This window comes from Caloenas nicobarica, chromosome 3 (assembly GCF_036013445.1).
Source record: "Caloenas nicobarica isolate bCalNic1 chromosome 3, bCalNic1.hap1, whole genome shotgun sequence".
NCBI classification, from domain to species: Eukaryota; Metazoa; Chordata; class Aves; order Columbiformes; family Columbidae; genus Caloenas; species Caloenas nicobarica.
In genome coordinates this window covers 75,279,016-75,305,080 of record NC_088247.1, presented here as the reverse complement: position 1 = coordinate 75,305,080, position 26,065 = coordinate 75,279,016, and the positions used below count along the sequence as shown (strand labels likewise).

Genomic DNA, 26,065 nt, shown 5'->3' with positions numbered 1-26,065 from the left:
AAGAACCTCCTCCCAATTCTCTTCAACCTCCAACTCTCTAGTGTTGATGTCTTGCAACTAGATGACATCTTTCACAAACCAGAAATGTAGCTAGCACTTCCTTGTTGATGTCTTTGTTAAATTTTGAGTTGGAGATTATATTGCAACTATACAGTTGCAGGGCTGTAGAAACAGACTTTCACAAAGGACAATCCAGATGAATACTTGGTTTTAACAGTGTTGTAATACTATTAGCAGAATTACATAAATTACATTTGCATGCAACCACCACAAGGCTGGACTTGATTTCGGAAGCCCTCATTAGGGCTGTCAATGAATGTTTTCACAGAGTAATCTATTTTCTAGCTTTGATTTATTTTCAAATCATACTGATGTTTAAGCCCACCTCTCTAGTATCTTCTGGCAGCTAGATGGTTATTCTTTTTAGTTCAACACAAGGCATGCAGAACTTTATCTTTGCTTTCCTGTTACACCCATCCCTGTCAGTTCAAGTCTTTTTGGAGTCATTGTTACTAGTTTACATTAGTTACATAAACCGAGTTACTTTCTTTGATTGAGACCTGTAACTCCCAGATTATAGCTGAATCCTACACTTTCATTGTTAACTTTCCATTCTCCCAACTGAATTGCTTATGTCCAGGCATTTCAGGTTCTCCACTACTGCCACATTCTCTCCTCTGACTTTAACAAATTCACTCTTCCACAGTCAGATCTTTTTCTGTAGCAGAACCTGAATACTTAACTTTTGATACCATTTCCATTTTATCAAATATCCATTTGCCATGGCACCAAAACTCAAAGCAATGTACTAGTTCTTCAGTTCAGATTCAAACCACCTTTCAAACTCTCCTCAGCTTCAGAATGTACATGAAACGCTAGTTCTTGTTTTCCTACTATAAATTTTCCTACTATAAGGTATCTTCAACACTTTTCTCCCACTGTTTCTTGTGAAAGGTGGGAAACTGTCGTAACTGCTTACAGAACTATCTAATTATAACATTCTCCCTGCCGAAAACTCCACTAAATCTTTCCAGAACCTGAACAAAAGCTGAACAGTTGTGGTTTGCTGTGACTTTCATACCACTCTCTTGATGTTTACTTTCCTCTCCTCTCTTTATCAACCTGTTGTTTAACAGGTGTAAATTCTCTGAAGCAGGCCCAATGCGTTTGCTCTGCTGGTACAGTGCCTAGCACAGCAGGGTCCTTGCTCTATGCGGGCTACTATGACAGTACATTTTGCCACAAATGTATATGTTTCAATAAATATGGAAATATAGTTCCATTTTTCTTCCGAGAGAAACCTGCAGACAAAGCAGTTACAATCATCAAATAGTTAGTGAGGATACCTGAACTGGCGCTCCTTTTTCAGGAAATTACCATTACATTTTATCAACAGTTACACAATACAAGGTATTGTCTAATTTCACAGACAACCCAGTGGATCTTATCCTCCATTCCTACACAAAAAAGAACTCCCCCTATGCTTCTGTAGAAGTCTTGCACATGTAATATAGCAATAGCATCAGACTACATATAAGATGTTGGAACACTCAAGAAGTTATAGTTGTTTTTATAAAGCAATAGTGTCAGTTTGGTTCAAAAACTACAGTTTTATTACCATTTTTGTGGTTATAGAAGTTGTAAAAACAGTATCGAAATTAAGAAGTCATGTTTCTTTTTAGTATGTTCACTTCAAAGCAGCAATCAGTGCAAACAACTGCTATCTATACAATATTCTTTAATAAGAACATCAAACTTGTTTTACGAGAGCTCCCAGCCAGAATTGCTTGCAAAGATCTTACCTTCTAAAGAACAGAAGAGAAACCTCATGTCACAGAATGTATCTTCAGACCAACAGCCCCTTCCTAACCTCCCATATGGCTCAGGAGAGAGTTTCTTACCACTCACATTATCCACTGACACAAAAGCAAACCCTCATATGCAGGTATTAGTCTGACCCCTAACAGTTGGTTAAATAGTACAGAAAAAGACTAAGCAGGTTACTAGATAATCTATGAGATGTATTTCATTCCCTTGACATGTTTTTGCAGAGAAACTCACCTGTATAACTCCTTCCATCATGTTCACCATCTTGTTGACTATTGCAATGACTTTGTGAGTACGCTCAGTGGGAGTGATGTCGGGTCTGTACTGGCTTGACAATACATACCGACATGTCATATACAAAACATAAGTAGGTGACAGCTTAAAATGAACGGTCGAGCTGTTTGTGTAATTTATAATAGCAGATAAGAAGGCATCTTCAGCTGTAGAGGAAGAGGAAAAAAAACATGTCATTAAGTCAAAGGCAGAAAGAAAACAAAACAATTTCATAACTTGACGCATAGAGGATTTATTTTTGGTGGTGGTGGGGAGGAGAAGGGAAGCAACTTACAGGAATTTAAACTCTAAATTGTTTATTATGTACTACAGTTACTTAGGCACAATAACAACATAATTCTATATAAAGCCAGAAAATCTGGTCACCAGGAAATATTTCTGTACTATTTACTATCTCTTTGCTGAAAATTCGCATCTTCAAGGGAACAGGAAAATGCAAGTTTTCTCTTGTCCGTTCTATTCCTACAAAGCTCCCTTATCATAGGGAATTTTTTTTACTAATAAAAATCCGTATTTGCTTGCCCACATATCTATTTACTCTCAAATATCTGAAGTCTGGACAATCCCCGGTATGCTATTTTCCTACCAGATCCAAGACCTTAAAAACCTGGGGATCAAGGTAACAAAAAATTAAATTTTCAATGGATCATATTGTATAGAAAATTAATTTTAACCAATATGCAACCTATTATCCCAGGCACAGAGAACTGTATAGAAGAGAATTAATTCAACATATGGTTGAGGAGGTGGGATTAACAATTTTTCACAGTTAAATTCGAATATGTGAAGATGAAGAGTTGAAATGCAATTAGAATTAGATATCCATGAACCTGCCTCAATACCCAAAGTGTCTCTTCACCCGCCCCAACAAACAAATTGTATTATTGGATTAGCTATCATCTGTTTAGTCACTGTTCTTTTCAACGTTTACTTCAGCTATCCTTAAGTTTTCAAAATGACTGAAACATTACACTATAGAAAACCATGTCAACAGGTTAGTGTTATAACTTCGCAATTTACTCACAGCTTTCCCTGAATTCAATACTGGCAGGTAGTATCAGTTCTGGTCCATGGGTATCCTGAGATCTAAAGAAAGAAGACAAAAATTGAAACAAACAATCCACACGGGTGATATTAATTCCACTGTAAAATGACAGACTTCTCCAAATACACTGGTTCCAAATGCTGACACAACATCCTGCCCCAAAATGATCCTTTTTTACTTTTGCTCTAGAATTATTCAAGCTATATTTGTCTGTAACACAACAGATCAAAATGCAGACTTGAACTGTGGAATCTGATATTAGTAAACATCCTCTTCTGTGCTGTGTGGCAGTGCAATAGGATCAGTTTGCCACCTGCCATTGACACGATTCCAGCAACAAATTATTCATGAACACAGGAAAGAAAGTGAATGAAGCTTCACCTGAAACACCAGCTGGTTTACAACAAATGTACTTTGCTATCTTTATGCCCTCAAAACTGATGAGAACTTGGTCAACTTATTTGTCCTTTCTTCTGGTAAGGAAGAAAAGGAGGTAAAAGCCCCTACCCTCACCTGGCTGTTGCTGCGCTAAGGAACAGCCCCACAACTATGTCCTCGCACTGACTGCAGCGCTTTTTCTTATCAGTACCTATCAGGGAATTCACAGAGGAGACAAATGAACAGAAAATTGATTTTTCTGGTGTCTACAAAAGCTTAAGCACATATTTAATTTCTCTCCTAAGCAAAAGCATTATGCCAGCCTTTTCTCTGTAGTTAGACACCTATTTTTAGGAAATAGGTGAAAGCTTAACATCATCTGCATGCAATAGCCATTTTTAACCACACATAACACAATAGGTAGCTTTCTACTTTCCCGAGGAACTTTGATAAAGAAAGGAATGTAATATGATTACATAACCCTCATTCTCCTAAGAAATTTTAGTTATGCCACGAAGCAGAAATAGGACACTGAAGGCCTTTATTCAGCTACCTCCTATAGTAAAAATCCACAAGATAACTTCGGAGGCCGACGTCAAAAGATCTAAAACTAAATTTTAGCACATTCAACCAAAAAACTAAGGTTACTTTTGAGGCTTTTTTTTTTTTTTTTTTAAACTGGAAAGAACTTAAACCAACAGAGAATTCAGTTATGCCATCTAGATAATGCTTTATTATAAAAAAAGAGCTCAGCAACAGGAAGTTCTGATGAGCTGAAAGTTAAGGAACAGCAGGCACATCAGGGCAATATGTACACAGATTTCTGCCAGTTCAGTTACATTTCAAACATGACAGTACACTCTTTTTATGAGGAGCACTCTGTGTGTAAATTGTGGCATTTCCCCTGTTTTTATTTCTATAAATTTAAGATTAAGTGATTTCTTGCTACCTCCACACTGTCAAAAATGCATTTTCACTGAGAACTTAATTACTTCCATAGAAAAAAACCTAATACTCACACTGCATTATAAAAATAGAACTATAGTGACAACTCCAGAGAAACTTTTAATCTGTCATTATAGGAATGGTAATAAGGCAAAGAAATGTTTCAACAAACTGGCTGGTAAACCAGTGACAGATTTCAGCTGATGATTTATTTCCTTTTCTCCAATAGGAGAGAAAAGTGGTACAAGAGATGAGAACTGGTAAGTATTAGTGCAAGATTGCTTACAGAACTTTGGAAATTTGCTTTAAGAGAGAAATGAGAGTATATGAAGTAGGAAGAGGAAAGACTAGTTTAAAAAAAAAAAAATATTTAGTTTTACCTGTAAAATAGCTCTCTAGGAACAGATGGAGTAAGTCAATTACTTTAGCTACTTCGATATGAGTTTCCTTCAACTAACATACCATTTTGTGCCTTCTCTAAGCACACACAAGAAATACTCTCTAATTAAGCTTTGCAAATTGGAAATTGAAGTCAAAATAACTCTCTGTGCTTCTGATATGACAGCAGCTAGCTAACTTGCTTTACTACTGGATACTTTTGAAGTATATATTGTCTTTGTATTATTGCTTTTATAGAAAAATCCTCTCTGTGATGATGAAATTCTCTGAGCTAAACCAGTGCAAAAATGTAGCTAGGGTATGTCTAGCAAGGCCATAAAATATTGTTTAGGAGCTGCCTACTCTCCAAGTATAGTGTCAGGTAATGTTACACTTTAGAATTGCATTAAAAACAATAATACATTCTCCAGATATTTCTGTATTCTCCTAGATTATTTGTCTAGGATAAACTTCATAAAAAAGAAAAAAATGGTTTGTCCTTGTGTGGTTGTTTTAGCCAGCATAATAGCTACCTATAAATTTTGTAAGGCATGTCAAAATCAGGAATCAGGTAAACGTCTGCATTCCACTAACACCATTTACATATCACTTTTCTCATTTCCATCCAAATACAATTTTAAGAACTCCTGAAGGGTATCCAAGGCAAAAAATTATCTTCTTTTCTTTTTTTATTATATGCTTGCTTACACTAATTAAAGTGAGTTATCTAACAACGATGTATGACCATAATACTTACCTAAATAGCCATCATCTTTTATTTCACAGAATCAAACTTCACTCGGAACAACCATATTCGAATAAGTAAACTGGAATTATGCTCTCAGATTTCAATTTTTTTTTTTTCCTAGAGACTAGAGGTGAAAAAATAAGGCAGCCAAGTTCTAATTTTTCATCTTCAACCCATTCAGGGAGTAATTGGAATAAAGTCCTATTTGCCTTATTGTTTACCTTCGAATAGCAGTGATGAACACACACAGAAAGAACAGACAAGGACATTCAGCACAGAGGTGGACTGGTTGTACAGTAACAAGAACCTGGAACTGTTCAGTGAAGATTTTTTTTGTAACTAACATAGCAGATACTTCATTCCATGACTACTCCCCTTACAGTTCACAAAATGAGAGCAGAGTATCCCAGAGGAAGTCTAACTAAAGATTCACAAAATACATCCACAAAGGGGAAGAATTCCATTTACTTGAGCAACTCACTGCATGGCATTTCCTAATTCGACAGCCTGCCTTTGCTAATTTGTTAATCTCAACACAGTGAATATATCTGAGAAAGAGCATGTGATAAAAATGCTGTATTGAGATAAATGACTCAATTACACAACACATTCTATACAAATACAAAATATATATATAAATAAAATATCAATGTCGATGCTGGTGATAAGAAGATCTCTGTGGTTGTAGCTATCACAAATCTAAGTGTATTCTTGATGCCTCTCTTAAAACATTTTCTGCACGCAGGTACCAAGTTGAAAAAAACCCCTGTGTATAGTAACAGTAAGACTAGAACGTGTATTCTCTTCAGAAGGAATTTTACAAGTTTAAAAAACACTAAATAAAGCCAAGATGCAGCTCACAGGTGGCTGTATTTTTGAAATATGCAATTACAGCACAAGATAATCCTCTTTATAACAAGTGATCTTACTGAAAGGCAGAAATACAGAAATTTAATAACCTTCATACGCACAAAATCCACAGCTAGAACTCCAGAATTATTAACAGCGGAGGCCTCAAGAACTTCTGACAGGCTATAAAAAGCTCACAAAAAGTTTTGTTCTTTTATGAAAAAAGAATATCACAATTAAAAGAGTAGCAATTCAACAAGGAGGAGTTAAATCTTCAGCAATCTTAATAAAAGAGTTCTGGAAAAGACACTCCAAATGCCCAGGCACTCTAACAAGATAGTGCAGAGAAGAACAGAGCTGTATTTTACTGTCATTTCACTGAAAGGATTTAAAAGATGTCCTTGCTACAAAACACTACAATATCAGGAATTCAGTTCAGCACAATTTTGTGCCTTTTTTTTTTTCTACGATTCACATCTCTGAACTTTGTTTTCTGTCAAATGAATAACAAATGCACCCAAAGCTACTAGAAGTTTCACACTAGAAGCTCTACAACGCAAATCACTGCATTTGTTAACCCTGCAACACATTTACTTTCCCTTTCATCCATTTATCATAGCAGCTCATCTATATTTAAAAGCTGATTTATGTAGATAGGAATACAATCCTTTCGTTTTCTTAACATTTCAAAAAAATTATTTTCACAGAATCACAGGTCTGAAGGGTCTTTGGAGATCATCCGGTCCAGCTTCCCTGCTCAAAACAGGGTCAACGAGAGCAAGTTGCTCAGAATCTCGTCCAGTTGGGTTTTGAGTATCTTCAGGGACAGAGACTCCACATCCCCTCTGGGCAATCTGTTCCTGTGTTCGATCACTCTCACAGTAAAGAAGTTCCTCCAACCAGGTACTTACTCACATAGATAAGATCCACCCAGAGTCTACTTTTCTCACCACCATGTAATTCCAACCCTGAGTATCCAGTCATTCTTTTCATATTTAGTTGGTTTGGAATAGAACATTTCAGTTGGAAGAGACCTACAATGATCATCTAGTCCAGCTGACTGACCATTTCAGGGCTGACCGAAAGTTAAAGCATTTTAGTAAGGGCATTGCCTAAATGCCTCAAACACTGAGAGGCCTGGGGCATTAATCACCTCTCTAGGAAGCCTGTTCCAGTGTTTGACAACCCTCTTCGTAAAGAAATGCTTCCTAAAACATTTTTACCAGAACTGACTAAGACATTGGACTAAGACATTGAACTCCAGAGAAAAAACAATCACACAGAGTTCCAAGTCGAAAGGGACCTCTAGAAAAGATGTGCTCCAACCTTCTGTTGAAAGCAGAGCTTTATTCAGAGCCTTATCAAGTAGAATCTTGAAACTTTCCAGTGAGGGAGATTCTAACATTTCTCTGGGCAACATATCCCAATATTCACTTGGTCTCACAGTGAAGATTCCCCCACCTTACTCCCTACAGTCAGACAATTTTCCCCTAAAGCAACTTCTGCTCATTGCCTCTTTACCTGTCAACCAGGATCCTTGTGACGACAGCACCTCCATGTTCTCTATAACTACCCTTTTAGGTATTAGAAGATTGTGATTAGATCCACCTTCTCTCTAGACTGAAAAAACCCAATCCCTTCATACATCAAGTTCTTTAGTTCTCTAATCACCTTGGTAAAGGTGTCCCTCCACAGGACCTTTGACAGTTTTTCAAACTCTCTCTTGAACTGAGGGCACCAAAACTAGACACAGTATTCCAGGTGTGGTCTAACAAAAGCCAAGTAAAGAGCCATCTTGCTGATGTGATGTAGGACATAGCTTGTCTTCATTGCTGCATGGACATACTGCTGACTCAAGTTCAGCTTGCTGTACACCAGGACCCTAAGTTCTCTTCAGCAGAGCTACAATATAAACTGTCAGACTTCAGCCTACATTGCCCTTGGCATTTTCAGTCTCATGTCCAGCACTTCACATTTATTTTTGTTAAACTTCATGCAATTCTTGTTGCACAGGTCTCTCTGAACAGTGGCTCTTCTTTCTGGCTTATTTGCTGTCCTCCAAGTTTGATATCACCCACAAACTTGGTGAAGATGCATACAATCCTGTCACTCAGATTGTTTATACAGTTACAGAGTAGTATCAGGACCAATATTGACCTTGAGAAACTTGACTCATGACCAGCTGTCAAGTTCGACTTTAAGCCATTAACCATAATCCTTTCAGCCTGGCAGTTTAGCCAGTTTTCCACCCACCCTGTGGTCCACCAACCCAGATCACATCTTATCAACAAGGATGTTCTGGGAGATCGTGACAATGCCTTGCTAGAATAAGGTAGAGGATACAATGCCCAGAGCTCTCCTCTCATTGATTATGCAAGTTGTTTCATCATGGAAGCCAGTCAGGTTGGTCAAGCATGATTTATTCTTAGTAAATCCATGGTATCTTCTCTTAATCATTTTCCTGCCCTTCCATGTGCTGTGAAATAGCTTCTACAAGACTTGTTCTACAATCCTCCCAGGGCCTGAATTAATGCCAACTGGTCTGTATTTTCTGGATCTTCTACTTTGTCTTTTCTGTAGATGGATGTGCTATTTGCCCTTTTCCAGTCATTCAGTACCTCTGATCTTCATGACCCTTCAAAGATGAAAGAGTGGCTTTGCAATGTCGTCAACCAACTCCCAGCATCTTTGGATGCATCCCATCAGTTCTTCTCTATTTATGATGGAAAACAGAGACAATTTTTGAAGCAATCCTAATATTAAAAGGTGTCTTCTAACAATAAGTTAAGTCCTTTTGGACGGACACAAACTGATTTGAAGAAGGTATTATGAATACATGGAGACTGACTAGGAAGAAAATAGCATACGATTTGAAGTCGGCGTTTTCCAGTATGGCTTTGGAAACAAACTGATTATGCAGGGCATGAAAAGTGTCATTCTACGTATGCAAAAAGGGCCTATGAGCAAAATGGGATAGCATTTATCTACTGAGTAACAGCCACTATATCATAAAAGCAAAAAAATCAAGAAGGAGATCTTATATGGTTTTGTAAGTTACATAACTTATAAGACAAGCATTTGGAGGTAGCCAAAATTCTTGGTCGCAAGACTTGCCAACAACACTGCTGCAGAAATAGAAACGACCTGGTTATTTCCTTCTCCAGAGCAAATCATATCATCTTGCCACTGACAAATGAAAATTTCAAATAATTGTACTTTTGTTATTAAAGGCATCTCATACAACATGCCTAACCACAAATCAACAATGGTGTGACATGACTATAAGATTTGTTTTACAAAAAGAAAACTACAAACAGAATATTGAAGCAAAGGTGTTTTTTTTTTTTTAAATATTCTGAAGCTTTTTTGTTTTGGCTGTTACTCCTGAGTTTTATTTGGAGTGATACCTCAAAGGAAATCTCATTTTCCATACAGAAAATCAGGTAGTTTAAAATATTTTAACATACTGCTTGACCTGTCAGAAAAACGTATCCAGTTCTTTTCCATTATGAGAAGTAATGGATCACGCATTTCCTACCTGCTTTCCTGTCTGCGGTAATCTTGCTGTTCTACTCTAATCATCGGCTTCACCATTCCTCGTTCAGCTGTGCTGGATGCTGTTGATGTCCTGTCGCCATCAAGCCTGCTGGTGCTCTAATTCAAAACAGCAGGACAGGTGCTTAGCATGCAAATATTGGATTTAGCCAGTATTTGTGCTTGGCACTATTGAAATGAAACATCAATTCGCAGCTTGGAAGGAGAGGAAAGCAGAAGAGTACAGCGCAGAATCCAGCAGCTCAGCGGGTGTTTGCACCACAACGAAGCATCGAGGAGCACACTTGCAATTCAAAAGCCGACAGTGGCCAGCTAGGAGCAGCTATTTGTTAATGCATTGCAAGAACACACAACAAAAAATTCAATCCTCTTTATTTAAAAGTGGCATAGTTATCAATAAAAATTAGGAATGAATTGTTAATGAAAACTTTAGTTAAAAGACAAAGTTAAACATATTAACAGATTTAAAACTGGCTATGCTCCCCATCTTGTTTCTGCAATAGCTCCAAGTGCTTACACTACTGATCCACACCATAATTTATTCTTAAGGAAAGTCTGATCTGCTAGGTAGTACATAATTTTCCATGACAAGAAGTGGCAATTCAAACTATGCAATTTTTTGTGTACAACTTTGTTTTCTTTCAGTGTCACAAGCTCCTTAATAGGAAACTTTTAATTTATTATTTCCAATTACACCAAACCCTAACAGGAAGGGGAAAACATGCTGCTTTAAGCAGAGCTGAGCAATTTTGAGGCATTGTATTAGTTTACAAAGTTTCTTTTTTTTTTTCTCCCAAATTGTCACTACATAAATTCCTATCAGAGGTAACGCATGCATTCAAGATGAAAGAAAGAATGGTCACAAACAAAGCTACAAAGAAAGGAAAAAAATGAACTAAAAGTCTGTGACAAGAAAAAAGTTTGAAGACTAACAAATATATCCAAAAGCTATCACAGTAGTATTAATACCTACACTGCCACATCAATATCGCTAAATTTCTTTACAAGTATTTCAATTTGGTAATAGTAGTAATATAACATAAAAGGAAACGCATTGCTGGGAGGACTACTACATTTCATACTGTTGAAGTAATTCATTCTCTCATTTCATCAGAGGCATGCGATCAAAGTACCAAGAAAGGCATTAACCATTATGCCATTTTACACTATTTGTTTGCTCTTGGAAAATACAACACTGGCACATAATTTATTAACAGAAAGACGGTGCAGAAAGCAAGCAAGAGAAGATTATCACCTCATAAAATGTTTACAACTATGACTGCAGAGACAGTTTGTTTAGTCAGTGTGTGTACAAGAGCTCTATTGAAGTGAAAAGTCGCATCCATTAAAATTTAAAAGCCTATTTTAAAAGCCTAAATTGAACACCTTTTCACATTTTATATAAAACATTTATTTACCCTATCGCAGATGACAATAGTTGTACACTACATACACAAGAAAATGATGTATCATTTCTACTACAAATCTCTATCTGCATGCGATCTGCCTTCAATAGGTCGGTTTGGGGAGAAACTATTCCAGGCTTGAGGAGTTTCCCTTCCTAAAAGAAGCTGCTATTCTTGGCACGGAATGCATGCCAAATGCTAATACAAACTTAAACAGAACAGGTTTTTTGGGGAAGGGGAGGAAAATAATGCAGATGATACCTAAGGCCACCCACAACGGGAAACGGCTGCGGAGATGAGGAACCGGCCGCACTTTACCAAATCCTACTGATGTTACCATTTTGACCTAACCTACACATGGTCTTTTATTACTTATTGCTAATTTAGTGACAATATAATACCTTGCTTGCTGGTAATGCTGTTCCACTGTGAACATCTCCCTCCAGATCAAATGTGGTTTCCTGAACAGCTCTAAAAGCAAGAGAACAGTTCAAGTGCTTTTTAGAAATTATATTGTTAAACATTTAACGAACAAGGAACCGAGTAGCTAAAATTAGTAATTAAAATTCAAGAGGTATAGCATGAGTCCAGTTAATATTCACTTTTTAAAACACTGTATCAATTCCTTACATAAACACACTACAAATATTTGTATCGATAATTTCCTTTGGAAAAACAGATTCTTACATTTTTTTTCTCAGTCATGTGGAAAAAATATAAATACACATAATATAAAACCACTTAAAAGTATGTTCAAGGTATTGTGTTCACTGTAGTAGACTTGCTACAATTTTTTGCTCAGCTCTTCAGTACTAAATGTACAACAATCTTGATAATTTAAATAATTCATAAATCATAGTAATGCATTTTATTATCTGCTTATTCTAAAGATTTAAAAATATTGCATTATTCAAGCTACAACAACCCTTTGCCAGAGATTTTGCTGCCCAGGTAAAGCTCTGCCGTAGTACAGTGCTTTGCAGTTGACTATGCAAACCTGAGAGAGCATTTTTTTATTGATATGCAGGCGGCTAGATACAGAATAAACTCAGAATTTAAGCAGAAATATGTTACATGATAGCTGAATGTGTGGAGGTCTTCCTGCAGACATATCCTACAACAAGCACACATTTTTGTAGGATGCTTCCACATTAAAATTAAGTGGAGAAAAAAAATAATGGTTAAAGTATATAGCTATATTCTCAGCAGATTAGACAGAAGAGTCTCTTTTCCTAGGTATCTTTCATTCATCTCCAAGCCAATTTGTTTGTTTTCTAAACCACAATATACTAGAATAGTACTCTCATTTGGACCCATGTTCCATGTTATATAATGTTTTTAAGACTGTTTCTTCTGCATATTCCTATAGCCTCTGAACTGAGCCCCTACAAGTCACTAAATCCATGATCAGTATTTTTATTATGGACCTATCAAAAACATGAACATACAGAGAAACAAAAGTGTGGACTTCTGGACTATTAGTCCTTCCACCACAGAAACTAGACGATAAGTAATCACACTGCAAAAAATGGTTGCTACATTGAGATATTTAGTTCTTTTTCTTGACAGTCTCATTTTGTGACTACCCCACCTAGTTTCCAAATCCTTGCAGTGGGGTTTTTAAACTTACTATCTGAGGAAAAAAAAAAAAAAAAAAAACACAACCAACAAAAAAACCAAAAAAAACACACAACAAAACAAGCTCTCTGAAAACATTCAGCTAATTCTTTATTTTTCCTGGAGGTTGGATGAATTTCAAAATACATTGAAATGAGGCATTCTGATTTTAACACAGAAGTGAGCTTCACAAAAACTTTCCTGAATACTTCATAAAGAAAAAGACACTTGCTAATCCTAAAAAAAATCACAAGGTGGAGCTCAAATACCAAGTTAGTTATTATATATTTAACACTTAAAAGCAGCTACTCAGAACTCATTTAAAGTCATACTCTAATCATAGGCCATTTATAATGCGCTCCTTCTTTATTTTTTCCAAGGCTCACCCCTTCACCTCAGTTGGAAGAAAATAAGTTCTTGTACTCACCCAGTTTTGTGTCTTGGACCTTTGACTGTAAGATTTGCATCAATAGGTCTTTTAGGAATAATATGGTCCTGAGTGGGATCCACAAACTTAAATACATGAGATGATCCAAACTGAACCTTCATTCCACTCTGCAGCATAGTGGTTTCTGAAATACGCTGACCTTCCACATAGGTTTCGGCATCAATGCTTCTCGGGGTTACAGTAACAACTCCATCCATATTATTGAGGTCACAATGATGAGGCTGAATTCCTGGACCAAATAACTGGAAATAGAATTAATTACATGGAATAAACTAAATTATACTGCAGCAGAAATTAAAACAAAAAGATTGAGCTGCCACTTGCCCTACTTACAGACTAGTAACTGAACTTCACTTGCTTATCTCACAATATAAGTATTTACAAGCCAAGTAACTGCACTGACATGGACACAGCGTGCTTTAGGAGACTCCCTGACATGAACTTCATATGACTATGCTTGTCTTATACATCTAAGAAATCCTACCTCACTCAAAAGGGCTTAAGACTAGTACTTGAAAACCATTAAGCAGTTACTACACTGATCCGTACCATTTGATCCAGTGATGAAAAAGAATACTCCATTTTAAATAATGAAACCTTTACTTTCCTCTTAAAGCAAGAGAGAGGAAACAACATAAATCAGAGTTATGACCATCAACACGAAATTGCAGCAATATTTTACCCTTCTAGCTTTGAAGGCTACTCACAGAATATTTCACTAGTTTCCACAATTACACATAACTGACCAAAAACTGGATCAGTTCTCTCATCCGACCCCACTTATTTTCGATACCTGAATGGAATTGTCATCAAATTTTTCAGTTCCAACTTCAGTGACACTTAATTGCAGACGATAGAGCTTTGGCTTATCTCTGGAGTCAGAACCATCTGCAGAGCAAGCAACAAATATTAATTTTCAAGTTATTACTGTTCAAATACTCACATAGTATTTCTACATTACTGCAATTTAGTTCACAATAGCAGTGTTCATCAAAAAATAGCTGAGTGACATTCTTTCAAGAATTGTTGGGAACTTAGTTGCTCATCATAGTGTAAAAACATTCAAAGTAGATAGAGTCCATTCAGAGTGGCTGTTTTGTACAAGTGCACAGAACAAAGTAATCAAGGAGGACTATTCGGAACATGCTTTGAAAAACTTTCTCTATTTCATTTGTAATTTAAGCAATACAATTTTTTTTAATCTATAAGATTTCATGTATCCCAAAATGGGTTTAAAAGATTTAGAAAATAAGATATCTGCAGATCTCTATAATAACAGTATTTATTGATCTTACTAAAAATACAGACTATCAGCAACATCGACTGCCAAGTGGCCAACATGCCAAACTGTTTCCTATTCATCAGATACTGAAACAGGGTCATATTAAAATATATTCTTACAAAATGTTTACCTATGACAGCTTTAGTCTTGATATACAGGACTGTAGCATTTCTGGCCTTATCTTTATAGTCCCATTGACCTATATTTTCATCTCACAGAAAAGGAGGTCAAAGATAAAGTTCGTCCTCCTCCTCCCACCAGAAGAACATATTGTCCAAATAGAATAAAATTTTGTAAGATACACTAGATGCAACGCAGGATTTAGCTGTTGCCTTCACAGGCTAACACAGATGTGTTTTGGCATCCATAGATATATATATAGCAATCCTCCCCTTTTCCCAGAAAACACTTCAACTTCACATACTGTCAGATACTAAACTAATGCTGTCACTTCTGACTTTTCTGCAATTTCTCCTCCAAAGGGAACACGCCAAAAAAGGCAGGCTGCAGGACAAACAATCTCTTATCTGTGGACATAAACAATGATTGAGTCATCCCCAAAAAGCATTAGAGAATATTATGAAAGCCACGGCACATACAGTGAGACTATCTTCAGCAGGATACCAGTCAATTTCAAATTTTACATGAAAAATCAATATAAACAGAACATCCATAACTGTGAACTCCCAGAATTACTACCAGGTTCTGTTTATTAAAACCAGAAGGCAAGCCATTTAACCACAAAATTTCACTTAGTCTATGAAGTCCTCTGTCAATCCTTCAGTGAACAGTATTTAAAGGCATTAAAAGTCAACAGCACAGAGAAAACTTAACACACTGACTAAAAGCAGAAGATACAAAGAAAGGAAGCCAATGATACTAAAGAACAGAAAACACAAAGTGAATGGAGGAGGGAAGAAGCTGAGTTATCAATGAAGAACGATACCAACAAAGTTTTACATGATTTTAACATGGGGAAAACTATAATGGATGCTCCTAGTATTAAGTTTCTTCTGGGGATGTTGTGATGTTACTGGGACATAAAGACATCAGGCAGAGAGACAGTTCGTAGACTAGTACTATAAATACCAAAGTTCAGTGCTGATACTATAATAATTTCCAGTTATTAAACATATTTAGAATCACCATAATAGTAGCATGTCATCTATCACAAAACCCAAAAAGTATTAAACATAAGAGCACTCAGTTCTTTAAACATTTTTCAGGTACAGGGATAAGCCTTCTATTAAATCCCAATATTTGAATCTATAGAGACATACATCTAATATCAATGTATACTAAAAAAGGTATGCTAATACAGCATCTTCAGCAATTGAAATTGCATGCAGTTTTTCATGCGTAACAATGCTAATTAGAAATTATATGGCTGCATCTTCAATGTCACCAAATGCAGACGTGTAATACGTTACCGAATATATTTGGCTCCTTACTCTCAATTCTCTGAATTGTTATTATATCTCCCGACAACTTACACGTCAAAGCCTAGAGTAGCTCCTTCATTTATTTATTTATGAATCCGGAAGTCAAAAATTTCCTCCTCCTCACATATTGGTTTGGTAAAACTAGCACCCAAAAGACACAAGATTCAATTTGGAGGCAAGGACCCTTATTCAACATGGAAAAATACTGGAATTTCAAAAGACAGTGACATAAAAGTCATGGCTAGTTATCCAGGGCTTTTGTTCCTAATTTCTTATGGCACTTTCTCCTAAGCCCTTTATATACAGATTAGAGAACAGGCTTTACAGTCTAGTGATTTCAGCCCTATACCAAACAACGCTTGCCCCAGGCTCCATACATTTTTGACATCTTAAAAAACAAAAAAAAAAAAAAAAAAAACACAAAAAAAAAAAAAAAAACAAAAAACAAAAACCCACCACACACACACAAAACAAAACCAAAAAAACCTTCAAAATATTCCTCCATATTTCTGAAATATTGTGTAAAACACATGCTAAAATACTATGGTTTTTAAATGTTTATTTAATATAACTTCCAGATCTCAGTCCTGAGTTCAGCACTTATGAATAATCAATCAATACCAAGTTCCTGCTAACAAATATCTACCTCACACCATCATATATCCTCAATACAGACGCATGTCGTGTAAAATGTGCTTTCACATAGGAAATATTTTAGTATCACAATGTTTCTGCTGAGGCAAATTAAGACTCTCTTGTTTCTGTGATGTGTCAAATGTAAGAAGAAAAAAACCTCACTTTAAAACCCCAGCACTAGATACAAACACTTTTTTGTCTTCCCAGGAAAATGAGAAAAATTCAAGGAGTCACTGAAAATTATTTGGAGCACACATATAATCATCCATCAATAGAAGCCAATTGCTACAGTAAAAGGTATCTTAATCTTGAAGAGAATTACTGCAAATCCTAAAAAGGATGAAAAGCCCTTTTGTTCTAGGGGACGGATGCAGGAGGGAAGGAAGGTTGCATTAGACTACAATGTAAAATCCTGTTATTTCCTGTTTTTCAGAAGCTGGAAGCCTGCCCGAATGTGGTTTGGAATGTTTCTTCCTAACTTATTCCAGCGGTATACGGATTGTGACACACCTACAGCAAAGTCCCTGCTCCCTAAACCATGACAGTCCAAGAAGGCTGTTCTTAGCCTCTAAGGACCAAACTTTAAAGACTTCTGATGGTTGACCTCATTAATGTTTATAAATATGTAAAGGCTGAGTGTCACGAGGATGGAGCCAGGCTCTTCTCTGTGACAACCAATGATAAGACAAGGGGTAATGGGTATAAACTGGAACACAGGAGGTTCCATTTAAATTTGAGAAGAAACTTCTTCTCAGTGAGGGTGACGGAACACTGGAACAGGCTGCCCAGGGAGGTTGTGGATTCTCCTTCTCTGGAGACATTCAAAACCCACCTGGACGCCTTCCTGTGTAACCTCATCTGGGTGTTCCTGCGCCGGCAGGGGGATTGGACTAGATGATCTTTCGAGGTCCCTTCCAATCCCTAACATTCTGTGATTCTGTGGTTCAGAGAGGCGGTAAATATGATCTAAGTCATACAACTTAATGTCCAGAATTTGTGGCAGGAATTTTTAAAAAAAAAAAAAAAAAAAAAAAAAGGAGTCGTATATCTCGGGTTTGTATCTGACATAATAATTTTCTTTTAATTCAGAAATTTGAAAGATCAAAGTTCTCAGGCAGATGGGCATCAATAAACAATACAGAAGCAGCAGCAAGAGATATAAGGAAAATGTAAGAATTCTACACAAACTTGTTCATTTTATATAAGTATGCAAGTAAACACATGCATGGAAGAAAGATGGTGTGTATTCTATTTATGACACCCATGACTGAACAACACTAACAAAGCTAAATAGATGCAAAAAATATCTAGCTCTTCGGGTGGTTTTTTTAACCTTAGAAAAATGAATTGGAACGTGCCTCCCAGACACATTCCCAAGACACAAACTGAAGAAGCAAGAGTTATGATTCAAGAGACCAAGTTAGCCACTACTGCATAGAGTAAACTTAATTATCTACCTGACAAAGCTCTTCCCAGTGACATCATATGAGGGTTCAAATAAACTTGGTATGGTTTGCATTTGAAATAAGTTTCATAAGTTATTTTCCCCCGTGACAGAACTACACATACAAAGATTCATATACACCTGTGTATAGTGCCTATCACACACTGAAAACCTGTATTTCAAGAGCTAACCCTCAATGAGAAAGCAGACCTTAACACCACAGACCAGGTAGGAAACAGTGATTTGGAAAAAAAGGAGTTTTCACAAACACACAGCATATAAACATACACTAAAAACCACTATAAAACAGTGTAGAAGGGTGGCTTTCTTTCATCTTCCATGCTAAGGATGCAATACAGATTTTGTGACTGGGTTTATGCAGTTACGAGTCAACATTCACACTTTCAATAGCAGTGTTATAAAAAAAAAAAACCACACCACTGTGTAGTGAACAGAAGTGAACAGCCACTGTAAGCACATCAACTCAGTGATTCATAATACAAATGCACATTTTTCAACAACAGAAAAAGATAATACACACCTCCCCTCATGGATACATATTTTAAATGCATTACTTCACCACTAAAAGGTGAACCCTACACCTCTTTGGAGATGATAATTTAAAATCGATTTCACTAAATCAGTGCTTGAGACAATGCTGAAAATAGTTTTTACTTAAAACCAGACTAAACCAAATTATGACAATCAGATCATAGAAAACAAATACGCCCAAAGTTGAACAAAAATAAAAGGGACTGCATCCTTTGACTTAAAAATTAAACAGATGTCCTGCTCAACTTCCCGAGTGCTCAGAGTTTAGACAGTAAGAAGTTTAAAAGATTGGTTGGCCAGATTTGAAACATCATGTCGAATTCAAAATTGAGACAAGGTGTGTACTTCCAGCAGAAAGTGCCAACGGTGAACATTTTTGGTAAAGGAAGATTCAATGAGGAATGTGACAGACAACAAAACTCCTTTAAACTAATGTCTAAAAGTGTTACCACATACCATACTACAGTTCTGTTCTCAGAAAGAGGGTTGGTCAGAGAAACCACCCTGGCCAAAGCTTTCAAGCTTCTCCAGCCTCCTGCAATTCTTTGAGTTGTTATGCTTGTATGTTCTTCACATTTCCCATTGCTGCCAATTCTACAGCTCAAGGTTGCTTTTCTTTTGTGATGAAGCAGGGAGGAACGCCTTAAGGTTTTGCCTTTTTTTTTTTTTTTTTAAACACTTTATATTTTTTATTTCAGGCTTGCAGGATAAATCTCAAAGGCTCACATCCTAAAAAATGGGTGTTTGTCATTTTCTCAGCCTTTAAATATTGATTGAGCAACATTTAATAATATCCCTGAACTCATGGGCAGCCGTATTCACAGATAACCTAAACCGTATCAGCTATTCAAAGTGCTGCCGTATCTGACTTCAGTCTAGCCAGCCTATTTCTGTTACTATCAAATTCATCTCAGTTTATTGGTTCATTTACATGGCTTGGAAGACAGAGACAATTGCTGATTGACACATTTACAGCCACAAGCTACTGAAGTGCATCCTCCACCATACTGTGTAGAATCTGATCTTCAGTCTATAAACAGTCATACAACCAGCAATGTCAGCAGCTGTGGAGAAATGGAAAAATGTGACATACTCCCAGTAGCCTGAAATACCATGTTCCAAGGAGACAGGCTGGAGTCTAGAGTACTAAGACCTTTTTTTCACACTCTGAGATAAAGACTTAAGAAATTTAGAGTGGTTTTTTTTACAGTGAGATGCAACCAGATTTCAAGCTTTCAACTCAGTTGTCAAGTGTTCCTGCAGAGCTTGTCTATGCTTATTAGATCAGCACACACTATGGGACTCTTCTGCTCTTTGGAATAATGATGTTCATGAAATGAAGTCTGAACTTCGAGAGTTGAGCACTGGAGGCATTAAGTTTGAAAAGAGTTCTTTAAATGCCAGTATGCTACTCCACATCTATGAAAAGGTAAGCAACACCAACAGACATACAGTACTTCTATAAAAGTCTAGAAAATAAAATGACAAAACAGATGATAAAAAAACTAAGGAAAGGAATTATGGCAGACATTTCACCACAAAGAAGGAAGTGGCTTTGTATTCTTGGCAAAACCAGGACATACCTGCACTTGAAGGTGAATCAAAGATTGATAATGATTTGTACATTAAGTTATCCATTTCAAATGGTACAGATAAAAATGAACAGACTCCAGTGTCTAATGTGGATAAATCTCTTTAACATACACTGGTGACAACACCAAAACCAGGCAGTAGAAATACCAAAGGATGCTACGGAACACCACACAGCAGAAAGTGAGGTCATGTTACCAGTGGTTCAGACACTATTTCACATAAAAATGATCACAGATTTCATATGCTGCATCAATGTGGTCAAACACTGAAAAGCACAGTTAAGTTCCAAGGCATTTACCCAATTCACTTTTTAACTATGAATTCTGGAAGCAGACAGAGAAGACAACATTTTTCTTTCTACCACAACACTGCTTGTTAACCTTAGCTAAAAGGATGGTAGCACATTTGTGATCTATTTTACGTTTGTTCACAGACAGAAAAATTAAATGGCAGCTGACAAGACTGATAACTACTTCGCAGCAGCAGTCCCTTGGAATAAAAGTAAGGTAAACAAGATAGCCTTTCATTTGTCAAAAAGAAACAAAAGATTTACAGCCTGAGATGTTTTTAGTGACTAACGAGAGAACAGTATTAAATATAGTGTTACCTTCATAAGCGTGATAGTTGTAGTAGGCAAAGTGATTCCTTCTCCCTGGGGTTAGAAACACATGCAGAGGACCCAGGTGAAGGCAGCACCAGCAGGACAGAGACCATGCAGAACATGCGGAAGAGGGCAGGAAAAGAAAAGACAGGAAAGGGTGAAACTGTAGCCAGACAACACTTATTCATTTTATAAGGATGAAGTGCATTAAACCCTTTCAACTTTAGAAACTGCATAGAACATAAAGACATCAGTACTACAAAGCTACTGAATGAAACAATCCTTATTGTTTAGAAAAGCAATAACAAACTGTTAGAAGAAAAACATGAACAATAGGTCAGTCCCACAGGACATGTGCAAAGGCTTAGTACACAGCGTTGACACCTGTGGCATTTCAGATTGTTTTTCTCCTCTCGGTTAACTGATGTCTTGCTCCACTGCCCAAGCACAACTTTTTAATAGTAGAGCAACGACGCTCCGTGAAGAGTTTAGAGCACAAAAAAAAGAAATCGAAAGTACTATTAAAAAAACCCCAAAATGTTAATATGCACATCAAACCTCAGCATACAGAGCCCTATATAAAATACACAATATATTTCATGTACAACAACAAGCCACACACTGCTTGACTATAAATTTAACCTTTTGTTCGCAGTTCTGGCCAAAGTTTTCAGCACTAATTTCCAATCTTGCTTCCCAAAAGGTAAACAACCAGACTTCAAATTGTAAATCACTGTTTGGATATCTGACTGTACCCAAGTAACACATAACAGGAAAAAGAGCTGTGAATAACTAAATCACCAAAAATGAAAGTTCATATCCAAATCTTTAAACATGAAGACAATAGAAATTAAGAGTAGAAGTGGTATGTGTTTTATCCATTGTTGCAGTATAAACAAACACTGGCTCCACTGGCTGTTCCTAGATAATATTAATTGTAAATTACAGTGCAGCCCAGAGAATTGTAATGCCAAAAAAAAAAAAAAAAAGCCAGCCTTGGTAATGATTTGAAGGTTCTATATATGCTGAAAAAAATGTTTAGCAAATAAGTTTGATTTTAAAATTTGTATTCTTGTCCTTCTAACAATGTATTCTTCATGTACGGCACTGTCAAATGTATCTTACTAGGTATGCTACAGTACACTTCTGGATGTAAAACAAACCAGATTTAAGCAGTGCTTTTCTAGTTCCCCCTCAAATCACAAGACAACATGTTAAAGTACTTATCAAGTTTTAAACCCCAAAATCCAAAGGAAGTTGAAGACAGAATGATTTCTTTTGTTTTCTGAAACACTAGAAACTTCATACCATGCTAATAGAGACAAAGTCTTAGGCAATCATTTCTCCCCTTTTTTTACTCCAAATGTTTGCTAGCAAAATTTTAATATTATAGCAATACGCAGCTTTACCTCTAGATAGCTCCACTTAAAAATCTAACATGAGAAGAACAATTGATGTGGCACTGACGTTGGCACTGCCAACGAACTGTCTGGTGCTTTTCAATTAAAGTCTTATTTTTGGAAAATCTAAGTAACTATGTAATAATGTAATTTAGATTATACGACAATTAGAGATTCTTACCTGGGCTTAATTCTACCAGGTATGGTAGTTTCTCAGGAGGAAGGCAAGAGCCATAGCCAGACCCGTCAACTCTTTCCTTCCCCTTTAATAGCTTTCCATCAGCTATTTTCTTGGATTTCTTTGGGACATAATCAGGAGGCCTCCTTTTCAACTGAAAGACTAGTATTCCTAAAATACAATATTATACATCCTTTGAGTCTCAATATCAGTGAACAAGCACACATCTAAAATCTATTAAATTCCAAGTGTAACATAGGATTACTTTCAGCTTACTAAGTTCCTAACACTTCTTTATGTAGTTATTTTTAAGTTAAAACTATTTTAAAAATTAACAGCATACTTCTTCACAGTGGATACTTTAGAAACTTTAGGATAAAATGTAAAACACTTCTACTCTCTAAAGATACATTACTGTAAACAGTGCTGATTGAAATAGTAAATAATTCTAAAAGCACCTAGTATTAAAAGTGCCTGAAAACAAAACACTTCAAAGTATATGTTCCCATTTCTTACTTTACACGGGGTTCACGCTATGGCTGACAGCGTCCAAGGCACAAAAATCTCTTAAAGCTTTTCTGACATACCTTTATCACCAGGCCACTCCCTGAATATCTGCAGTGGACACTCATCATCATCAAGAATAGTTTCTTTAGCACCTTTATCATCGGAGTGCTGAGCACCAGGAGGCAGCACGACCTGGAACAGAACCATTATCAGTTTTCAGAGCTGTTAGTAGACAATTAGAACAGAGGATTCAGGAGCGTATCTTCTCATTTTTGTTTGTTTGTAACGAGATATATCAAAAGAATTCAGTAACTTAAAATTCATTTGCTTTACAAGACTTTTTCTAACTCTCTGTCTTGCCTCTTGTTGCAGTTAAATCACACTTCCCAGAACACCAGATACATTTAAAAAGCAATGGAAAGCAAGTGACACTTCAGGTAGTCAAGAGCATCATCCAGTAAACACAATTATCCCAATTTCTCCACAGCCAAAAGGAGAAAAAAAAACAAAACCAAACAAAAAAACCAAACCAACAAACAAATAAAAAACCTCCAAACAACAAAAATACACACAAAAAAACCCAAAAGAAAAAACGCATCACACACACCAAAAAAAAAAAAGCCCACGAGACTTATCGGTGGGGGTGACAGCTAAAAACCTGAAGTTTCCTTTACTACCTCACACATGGAAGTACCTTTAGAAATGGCAAGACAAGCTGCCAAGAAGAATGTTACGATACCTCCTGCATCCTCGTCTTACCCAGCCTTTACTTGCCTAAACAGAAACTAAGGGCTCAACTGGAGCATTTCACACAATTGCTTCATGCTGTCCAGCTTTAAGGAAGAACCAAAAGTAAGTATACTTTGGGAACAGAACCACAGAGTGTTCATACCTTTTACAGCTATAGCCTTACAAGGTAGAGGAATGGGGAAACCTTGATTCAGGAGTTCTGATTCTAAAGGAGACACAGCCTGTGATTTCATGTGCATTTGCATTACTGCTCCCCACAGCAATCACACATAAAAACCTATGACAGGCAGTGGGAGTACCTTCTAAGTTAAAGATAGATCTTTCAAAGTTGAATAAAAAGAAAAAACAAAAACAAAACCCCAAACATTTTACTCCGTCATTTGTGATCCTAACGATGTTATTTAAATTCATAGACAACTCTATTTTAAACAAACTACTCAGAATTATTCTCATCCCTGAACTATGACCCAGGTAACACCTTCTGAAGTGATGCCACTACTGGCTACTGGACCCCACTACGGAGCACCCTCCAAAGGCTTTTCCACTCTTATTTATCGCCCCCTCTCCCCACCCATTTCAGTGTTAACTACGTTCTCACAGATCTACCTCAAACATCCTTTCATCTTCTTCCAAGGAGGAAACAAGTACATTTCAGATCAAAAGTATGTAACTGAGTCATTGGCTGTTCCCTAAAACATTTTTCTATGCAAAACCTGGCTAAACATAGGACTAATTAAATTATCTTTAATTAGATTTTCAAATAGACAAGATATATTAAAACGAGGAAAACATTAAAATGTATAAGCCGAAGGGAAACATAACCACATCTACACTGAAATCTTATCTTACCAAACCACTCTTTTCTATTTCAGATCTCAGACTTTAAAATCAGTTATACCTATAGGATGATTTTGATTAGCTAATTAAACTAAACACTGTGTTTCAAGCCTTATTCAACAAGCAATAATTTTTATATTGCAAAGCCCTTGAGACAGAGGGTAACTAGTTACAACAAAAGAACTACACATTGCAGCAGGCGTTCCAGGGGCTGACCAGCACTGGACTGGGCAGCAAACCAAAAAAAACCCCAGATGCTCTGAGGATAGAGGACAGGTGAGTGATAAACACATGGGTGCTACTACTTAACCCTGATATTCCTTCTGTCTTGGAGCTTGGACAAGCATCTGTATTTGGCATTGGGCTCAATGGCAGCAAAGGCAAACTAGACAAGAGAAGAGGGGGGTCCCAAAAGCACTAATCTCCTCAGGGAGCACGAGCCGAGAAACTCAGACAAACCTCGCTTTAAAAAAAAAAAACTGTGTGACCTAACCTGTAGAAAAACAACACACACCACATCTGAGCTTATGCATGTCAGGAGGCTTCTAATTGTGATGAAGCCACTTTAAAAAACATCTCTAGGTTTTAGCCGAATGTTGGCCCAGTGTCACCCATAAAGCTAAAATTCCTTCATTTTAAAATAATAGAAAAACATTATAAATAATAGAAAAACATTTATATTATGATCGAGTTTGGGTGTATGGATAGAGATTTGCTTTCATTTTTAAAATAAAGAAGATGCAGTTAAAAATCCTTTCACGAATTTGAATCCATACAGACTGCTGCGATCAGGCACAGACATTCCTCTGATTTCTGCAGCAGCACAGGAAACGGATATGAGTAAAACCAGCTTAAGATCACAAGTCTTGGAAGTAGGTTGTCAGCTGACAAGCTATGAACTGAAACAGATTCGTAACAGATAATGAGGAAGAATATACTCTGCTTCCTCATAATTGCATTCATGAGTATATACGAATTATCATAAAGTCATTCCAATCTATATCTATTCATTCAAAATGCAGTGAAATATGCAGAAAATACAGCTAAGAAATTTAAATGAAGTCCGTAACAACTTATCACTTAACTGTCAAGCCATTTGCTGGCATAAATGAGTAAGAAAAGGTAATACTCAAATTCAATAGCTATGAGATCAAGTTATCAGATCTATCCTTAGCAAAAGTTTCACACAAGAAAACCCATGCTATAATAGGTTTTCAATAAGCTCTTTTGTTTTTTTAATTATTTTCAAATAACACTCATATCTGATGCATGTTTTAATATATCTGCTTATTCAAATTAACTTATCCTCAATTTTCCTTACAAGTTGGGAACACAGGCTCTGCATATGTCCCT

At 36.6% G+C, this 26,065-nt stretch overlaps 1 protein-coding gene across 10 annotated transcripts in view; it reads right to left on the bottom strand.

Moving 5' to 3' along the window:
* The window catches only part of AFDN (afadin, adherens junction formation factor), a 130,414-nt gene that overhangs the window by 57,240 nt on the left and 47,109 nt on the right, over window positions 1-26,065 (bottom strand). For all 10 annotated transcript variants that reach the window (XM_065631010.1, XM_065631012.1, XM_065631015.1 and 7 more), the window contains exons 7-14: window positions 23,206-23,317; window positions 22,622-22,789; window positions 14,284-14,378; window positions 13,470-13,732; window positions 11,827-11,896; window positions 10,003-10,118; window positions 3,146-3,207; window positions 2,062-2,267 (exon numbers count right to left, since the gene is read on the bottom strand). In XM_065631010.1, the coding sequence (XP_065487082.1) occupies window positions 2,062-2,267; window positions 3,146-3,207; window positions 10,003-10,118; window positions 11,827-11,896; window positions 13,470-13,732; window positions 14,284-14,378; window positions 22,622-22,789; window positions 23,206-23,317 (1,092 nt within the window). The remainder of the gene's footprint in view (window positions 1-2,061; window positions 2,268-3,145; window positions 3,208-10,002; window positions 10,119-11,826; window positions 11,897-13,469; window positions 13,733-14,283; window positions 14,379-22,621; window positions 22,790-23,205; window positions 23,318-26,065) is intronic.